The 8,763-nt window shown below is 40.2% G+C and overlaps 1 protein-coding gene across 1 annotated transcript; it reads left to right on the top strand.

The window, feature by feature from the left end:
- Nucleotides 1–929: 929 nt before the first annotated feature.
- Nucleotides 930–8,538, top strand: cd68 (CD68 molecule). Its single transcript, NM_001165385.1, is given in 6 exon segments — nt 930–1,103; nt 2,547–3,049; nt 3,427–3,543; nt 4,817–4,886; nt 5,917–6,102; nt 6,474–8,538. Coding segments are annotated over 6 exon segments (1,068 nt in total). The 5' UTR covers nt 930–1,054; the 3' UTR covers nt 6,617–8,538.
- The last annotated feature ends 225 nt before the right edge of the window (nt 8,539–8,763 follow it).

Below are 8,763 nucleotides of genomic sequence, written 5' to 3'. Positions count from 1 at the left end.
AGCGAATACATTTTTTTGACATTTTATTTTGTATACGTTTTAAAGACTCTAAATAGTTTTCCACATCAGATTTAAAAAAATTAAGAAAAGGGGCTTTTTCTTCATAAATTTTGATTTGTGTATGAAACATTTTCCTAATAAAATAAAGAGATTTATGACATACTCACGTTCAATTGTGGAATCAGTGTAGTAAAAAAATATGTCAAACTTAGAAATTTCAATGGTTGTATGCAGTTTGATTCATTTGTAGTTGCCTCATAGTTTTTTGGTAGTTTTCTACACTACTTTCTCCCTCCCCCCTCTCTCTCTCTGTGCGTGTGTGTGCGCGCCATTTAGAGGTGTGACTTATTTCCTGTTTTTTTTTTGTCACATGATTTTGACCCCAGCAGCTGTAAAACTCAAGACCATTGCATGATTTGTGGTTGAGACTTTCCAAACCTAATGCCTATTGAAGTCCCCGAAAGTATAGATTTGTTTCTGTCTAACATAACGCAATCCAAATGCAGAACTCAATGTCACATCGTTTTCATCAAAACACGAGTCAAGGACAGTTTGTTCTTATCATAATTAAAATAAATAGGTATAAAGTTAGCCCAACTTTCGTTTTCTTACTTTCTGCTTCATATCCTATTCCTACTATCAGTTTGATCAGTGCTATCTGGGATCCTTGGGACGTCCCTCCCCTAACCCTAACCCTAAATGTAACCCCTACCCGAACCCGCACCTTAACCATTTTACATTTCAACTTCAATGGGAGTAGGGACGTCCCATGGTTTCCGGTTAGCACGGACCCTATCAGTTTATTGAGCAATATCTACCTCAACCTCAACGCTCGTGGTCTGTCTGTGCAGTGACTGTGGAATAGTTCCAACTTCCTCGAACTTGTTGGTTTAGTTTCGTTTCCTTCGCATTACGCAGCTGCTGATCAACACATTTCTCCATTTTGCTGGAGTCGTTTGTCTGGCTAGTCTACATCTCCGGGATAAAGAGTTTGAGTCAGACACATTGTAGGCTATTATATTAGTTTGAAAGGCGAATAATAGAATCAGTCAAAATGAAGAAGGTCATTCTGTTCGTGTTTATACTCTGCGCTATTGTCTCAGGTAAGTTCCCCCGATTTTCCTCAATAGAATAGATTTGTTGGTCAATCTGCTGCTCATCTCAAACTGAATGTTTTCAGGTTAAAAACTCTAAAATATTCCCCAAAATGTCATGATATGGTTTTAGATCATTTTGATTATGTAAAAAGGGATCCACCTATTTTTCTGTTTCAGAGGTTGAAAAAGCTTTCTTTTCTCTGATGTTAAATTCCCTGCAAATCAATAACCATGTGTTATTTCTGATCATTATAATAGCCTATTTCTTTCCATGTATTTTCCATACCCCTAATCACGTTACGGAGTAGTAGCCTATGTGTTTTGTTTTCCACGAGTTAGTTGAAGTATGGTCATGTGAGTTTCGATTTGTTGTCTAATAAATCATCACGAAATGTTCATTCTGATTAGCTTTTTTTTATTCATTCTGATGATCGTTCTGTTACGGCCGCGTTAGGACAGAGATTTCACAGAAGGTAAAAAAAAAAAAAATATATATATATATATATATGCTATATATAATAATACATATGGGGGAGGGACAGAATTACTATTCATGCATTCTGGTATGATGTTATCTATATATGTATTAGTTTTAATCAACTTTATCGTTCACCTTTTATTATTTGATTGGCTAAATATATACCACGTTCAAGTTGTAGTCGGGAACGAGGAAACTCGGAAATTTCCGACATGCTAGCTGGTTGAACGCGGCACGTGTATAACTACAACCAGTTAGCAAGTCTGACATTTCCGGGTTTCTTACAGTTCCGACTACAAATCGAACGCGGTATATATTTAGCCAATCAAATAATAAAAGGTGAACGATAAAGTTGATTAAAAGTAATACATATATGGCTAACATCATACCAGAATGCATGAATACTAATTCTGTCCCTCCCCCAAATGTATTATAGCACGTGAATGCGGCATTAAGACAAGGTTGTTGTTGCAGCCTAAACTGAAAGCATTGAAATATTTTATTCTGCACTTCCTGATAAACCCATACCAAGTTGCAGGTTTCATGTTTCAGACTACATGCTTAGAAAAAACGGTTCCAAAACGGTTCATCAGCTGTCCTCTTTGTAGAAGCCTTTTGGGTTCCAGGTAGAACCCCGCAAGGTTCTACCTGCAACCGAAAGGGTGATACCTGGAACCAAAAAGGTTCTTCAAAGGGTTATCCTATGGGGACAGCTGAAGAACCTGTTTAGGTTCTACATAGCAAAATTTTTCTAAGATTGTAGTCACATGTATTTTAGAGCAGGGTGTTTTGGACTTAAGCCAACACCTAATTCTCCAAATCATAGATTTAAAAAAGTTACTTCACCATTCGTCCTGGTTTATGGAATCCTCAATTCAAATGATTTGATTTATATCTAATGATAATGCTGGAGAATATCTAATTAGCAAACAAGAATAAAGTTTAACTATTGGTTCTTTCTCCCCATGAAGCGCTGGCATCTTCTCAAGAGGACACCAAAAGATCCAAACCGTCTGCAACTGTCTTCCCCCCCTCTGAGTTTGACGCCACGTCCAACACTGCCTCTACTACAACTGAGACTGCATTAACCACCACAGAAGCCCAGACTAATGCCACCACAGCAGCTCCTACTACAACACCTACTCCCACTACGACTGCATCCCACAGCACCACAGCTGCCCCCACAACAGCAAATGCCACCACAGCTGCCCCTACAACAGCAAATGCCACCACAGCTGCCCCCACAACAGCAAATGCCACCACAGCTGCCCCCACAACAGCCAATGCCACAACAGCCAATGCTACCACAGCTGCCCTCCCCACCACAAATGCTCCCACCACTACTCCCGCTCCAAAACCGGAGCCCACCCCTGCTGCTAACCTGACCGTGGGAAACTACACTCTCAAGTCGGGGAAGGGTCTGTGTCTGATGGCTCAGCTGGCCCTACAGATCAGAGTGGAAGACACTGGAAAGGTACAGCACCGTGTGAGCCTCATGACAAACACCAAGAGCACCTTGGCTGATTATTTGACGGTCAAATTGGGGCCAAATAAGACTTACTGAAAGTGCGTTGCCCATGAGAGTGCATCATACGAGGCTGTCAAAACAGGGGAAAATTCCCTGTGTCACCATAGTTATTACACGTTTATTACATGTATTGAGCCACTGAGTTACCAACTCTTTCAGTTGATGTTTTGTAGATCCAGAATATTTTTACCATCCTCCATCTTATTGACACGTGGTAGGCCATAAGCTATCTCTGTGTTTTAATGTTCTGTTTCCTCAACATTACGTCATTGTGTTTGTATGACATGTGTACGTACAACTAATGTCATCTGTTCATTTTCCAGACAGGAGTATTCATCGTTCAACCAGTGATGACAAAGGTTGAAGGGGGTTGTGAGAAATCCACGGCCAACTTAACCCTCAAGTTCAAGGAGGGCTTCATCACCTTCATTTTTAATAAGGTAAGAAAGGCTTCGATACTCCTATCATCACTATCCACTGAGAAAAAGAACAACCACCACAGGGTATTATTCATTAGGCACCAAACAGAAGAAAATGTACTGAAACAGAGAGAGAATACCTGAACTTGTCCAATAAGAATCGTTCATTTTTTGCTTTCTGTTGGAAAACTTGTTCTTTTTTTTTTGCTACTGTGATCCTTGATGAATATGACCCGGGTTTACAACATGTGTAGAGATTAGCCTGCTGTTTGTTGATCCTTTATTACATTTATGGAGATCTATAATGATTAATCGAACACTGTTTGTAAAATGTTGAATAATGGTTATTTGTGTGTGGGGAGACAAGACATGCATGAAAATGAGGTTATACCACATGTGCCAGTGTTTTTAAAAAAAAGTATTGGATCAAAGGGCCAGGATGTTTTCCTTGCATTGGGACCCGGACCTGGACAAACTCCGGGCCCTATATCTCTATATGCCACATATGGTCCCAAGTTTTTCCTAGTCAGGTCACATGGTCCTGACCTTAGATAAAGGTCACCTTTTCACATCACTTTGACATCCTGTGTATCAAGCTCCACAGTAACTATCCTGGGCTGTATCAAAACCGGCCGTGATCGGGTGTCCCATAGGTCGGCACACAATAAGCATTTCACTGAAAAGTCTACCTGTTGTATTCGGCTCATGTGACAAATACAATTTGATTTGATTTGAATTGGCCCAGCGTCATCCGGGTTAGGGAGAGGGTTTGGCCGGGGTTAGGGTTAGGGAGAGGGTTTGGCCGGGGTAGGCCATCATTGTAAATAAGAATTTGTTCTTAACTGACTTGCCTAGTTAAATAAAGGTTAAATAAAAAATATATTTTAATCTACACAGTTATGATCAATTGCAAAATTGTTTGACTGTGTTCAAAAGAGAACATTGGCTTGTAAAGGGGAACTAGGGTGGCAGGGAAACTTTAGCAACCTTGTGTGGAAAAAGTGAGGAATTAGTGGACTGGGTTAGATTGCAACGTGGTAATTTCTCTAGCTACTGTCTAGTGGTACTGTGAAATCATGATATTGTCATATTGTTTTAGCGTTGATGTTACTAGGAGAGTCATAAAATATATTATGGTAGAGTAAACATTGCTTTAATGCCATTGTGACACAATACAAACTTTTGATGAGGTGATTCCTTTGTGTGTGTGTGTGTGTGTGTGTGTGTGTGTGTGTGTGTGTGTGTGTGTGTGTGTGTGTGTGTGAAAAATAAATCTTTCTCTTGTCTCTTTCAGAACACCACCCAAAACGCTGTCTATGTCGACACTGTTTCTTTCCATCTTTCCTACCCGTTAACATCTGGAGGTAAAGTTATATGCCATCTGGTCACAGAGATTCTTATTCCAACCTGTCTGTCAGTGCAGTGGACGACATATTATAGAACGATGACCGTATTAGCCCTAGTCAGTGCAATTCATGCAGTAAATGTGTTCGCCACCAAAGTTCCTGTCGTGGTTGACACTTTGGACTTTTTCATAGGCCCACATCAGTTGCTCGTTTTGCATTGATATGTCAGTCTCTGGAAGAGATTGTGTAATATAAGGGTAAATATTAACACGGCTTTGCTTAACAACCAAGCACCAACACATCTACAGATGTAGGATCTTCATTTGATCACTCTTTTGTTACTGATCATTTTCCTGCACAGCAGGAAATGCAAACTTGTAGTGGAGTTTTAAAAATGCTTCTACCGTTTGTAATTTCCACTTTGAAATTTCATACTTGATTTGCCCTAAAGAAAAATGTATCAACCCCTACAAAAATGTCCATTAATTATAATCCACATAAGAATTCACATTTCCTGTTGCTGCAGCGTCTCAACTTATTGTTTCGAGTTTGAATAGTAGAATACACAAGACGCAATTTTGAAATTCGGTTTCGCGTCAGCAGTTTTTCTCTTGTTATGTCAGTCACAGATAGTCAGTCAATTAGTCCATGTCAGCTAACATTTTTTAGATTTGCAAAGTTAGTTTAGCGGCCAGCTATCTAAACTTGTTATCAACTGCAGCCCCTCATGATGAGTTTAGATTTGTTGTTGCCCATCCCACCATGTAGCAACATTGCTGCAGGATTATTTTCCTGCTGAAGCAAACACTGGCTCAAATTAATATCCAACATCTGTATGTGTGTCTGCATCATATGATTGAAACAAGGCCTTATCTTTGAATATGGAATTTACAGTAGTGCACCTGTTCCCAGAATAAACAAACACCTTTTAATGCCATGTAGACGAACAAGTCTTAATGTTTTTTCACCAACACTTCCCTGTGGTCGGAGACAAAAATGATACATTTGTGGTGGTGATGTTTAATTGGTGTTTGTTTTTATGCTGCAGAGAACGGCAAAATATCTCCACCCTACGTCGCCAAAAATGGGTCACTGGATCTCTTCCTCGCTAAGGTTGGCCACTCCTACTCCTGCAAGAGCGAATCAGTTTTCATGGGAAACGGGCTCTATCTGGATGTCACCCAGGACAGGATGCAGGCCTTCAACCTCACCAAGGAATGGGACTTCGGCACATGTATGTATCCCATTACATTGCAATGTTGAACATACTAAACTTCAGGGCAAACCTGTTAAATGTACTCTGACATTTTGCATTGACAGTATGTGTTTACAGGTTTTAGGTTACTACAAAAACAAAACAAACATGTTTCATCTGGTCATGTCATTGTTCCTCCCTGGTCCTCAGTGGTTGATTCACCAAACCGATCCAAACCAATCCAGACAAATCAAACCAATCCAAACCAAATACAATTTATTAATAGCTTCAGTTGTCTAGATTAGATATGTAGACTAACATGCGCATAGATAGTGAATGCGAAAATGTCCCCCTGCAGATTCCATCCAGCCTTAGCTCTGACCCTAAACCCATTTTTGTCTGTGTTCCAGCTGACCCCTGCCCCGCCGACAGACCTGCTGACTACCGCGTGGCCATTGCTGTGGGGATTGTCCTCCTTATCCTCATCATCATCGTGGTGGTGGCCTATCTCCTGAGCAGGCGAAAAAGATCAGATGGCTACCAGTCCCTCTAAAGAGCCAATCTGGGGTCAAAGGGCACACTGTATCAGCTCACAGTCTCAATCCACCCATCGTGTTTTTGTCACTTTCTGTTAACTGTTAACACTGCTGTAACCCCAACTGCTCACACACAAACTAACTATATGGATAAGATGAGGGAATATTTCAGCGTTGTAGACCGGCAGTTCCATTTTAGTTGATTTGTACATTCATTAATTGAGGTGGATAAAATGTATTGGATCAGATACTAGGATTAAAATATACTGACTTTGACTATACTCACTCTGAACTCTTTGGCTTCTGAACACTTTAGATTGTGTCATTTGTGCTACTGTGATATCCAGTGCTACTGTGACATCCAGTGCTACTGTGACATCCAGTGCTACTGTGATATCCAGTGCTACTGTGACATCCAGTGCTACTGTGACATCCAGTGCTACTGTGACATCCAGTGCGACTGTGACATCCAGTGCTACTGTGACATCCAGTGCTACTGTGATATCCAGTGTGACTGTGACATCCAGTGCTACTGTGACATCCAGTGCGACTGTGACATCCAGTGCTACTGTGATATCCAGTGCTACTGTGATATCCAGTGCGACTGTGATATCCAGTGCTACTGTGATATCTAGTGCTACTGTGACATCCAGTGCTACTGTGACATCCAGTGCTACTGTGACATCCAGTGTGACTGTGACATCCAGTGCTACTGTGATATCCAGTGCTACTGTGACATCCAGTGCTACTGTGACATCCAGTGCTACTGTGATATCCAGTGCTACTGTGACATCCAGTGCTACTGTGACATCCAGTGCTACTGTGACATCCAGTGCTACTGTGACATCCAGTGGTACTGTGACATCCAGTGCTACTGTGACATCCAGTGCTACTGTGACATCCAGTGCTACTGTGACATCCAGTGCTACTGTGACATCCAGTGCTACTGTGACATCCAGTGCTACTGTGACATCCAGTGCTACTGTGACATCCAGTGCTACTGTGACATCCAGTGCTACTGTGACATCCAGTGCTCGACAAACCATCAACTATTGTGTCTGTATTTGTGTTACCTTTTATTTCAGAAACATTCAGTGCGGTATTTCACAATGTGCTTTCTACTATAGCTGGATTTTGAGCCTTTGCTGTCTTGATATTTTTTTTCTTATTATTAATTTCTTTGTGTTTGTACCACTGCCCTCAACCCTTTAGAACGGCCTATCAGGCTATTTGATTTCTGAATCGTAATCTAGATGAGGTTATCATGGGCCTTTTTTTTTATGTATTCCACTCAGTTAATCAAAGGGAATGTTTCAGGTTTTAAATGTAAAGTTTTGTAAAAGGGAGGCATACTTTTGAATGTAAATGTCAATTTGTGTTTTCAATTTCTTGTCTATTTGTCTCAAGTCTTTTGTTAACCATTATTTGCTATTACACACTCTTTCCCTTATGATGTGGTAATAATTTGGTATGTAAACATGTTTGAGAACATTTTATTAGTCAAATGTGACAACCATAAAAAATTGCAGGGCCACTGATTGTTTATCTTGTCAACTTTGACAGTGGTCAGATAGCTTGAGGTAGAAGTTGCCTTTAACCACAGATGTAGAATCAGATAACCTAAACCTGCCTATCATAAGGAGGAAAAAAGGAATACAAACTTATGACTCTGGGGCAAATTGTATTATAAGGGATTGCATTTGGGATCAGAAAGCACATTGAACAAGTTCTGACTCATCTAAACATCAGGGAACATTACTGTTCTATGTTCCCACAGTTACAGGTTCCTAATGTTGATTATGGCCTATATTACTATTCTTTGAGTTTAATTTAGGAAAAAATTATTTAGATTTGTTTATATGCTATTATGTGCCATGTATCATCTTGAAAAAAGGTTGAAAATGAAAACATCCCAAATAAAGTTGTATTAATTTGTAAATGTGGTTTTGGAGTTTATTTTGAGTATTGAATCTGGCAAAACACTAAAGATATAAGGGCTTTTAATTCAGGCATTCAAGTTATTTGGAATACATTAATAGTGGCAATGTCTTATTGTATAAACACTGATATAGTTATTGATGTTCATCGTATTCTCCCATCATGTAGATCAGGGATGGACCACTCACTGGCTGCCTGCGACCCCCCCTCTTTTGAAGGCCCGCGG

This window comes from Salmo salar, chromosome 07, assembly GCF_965601325.2.
Source record: "Salmo salar chromosome 07, fSalSal1, whole genome shotgun sequence".
NCBI lineage: Eukaryota > Metazoa > Chordata > Actinopteri > Salmoniformes > Salmonidae > Salmo > Salmo salar.
The sequence above is the reverse complement of the archived record's forward strand: the minus strand, read 5'-3'. Positions and strand labels throughout refer to the sequence as shown.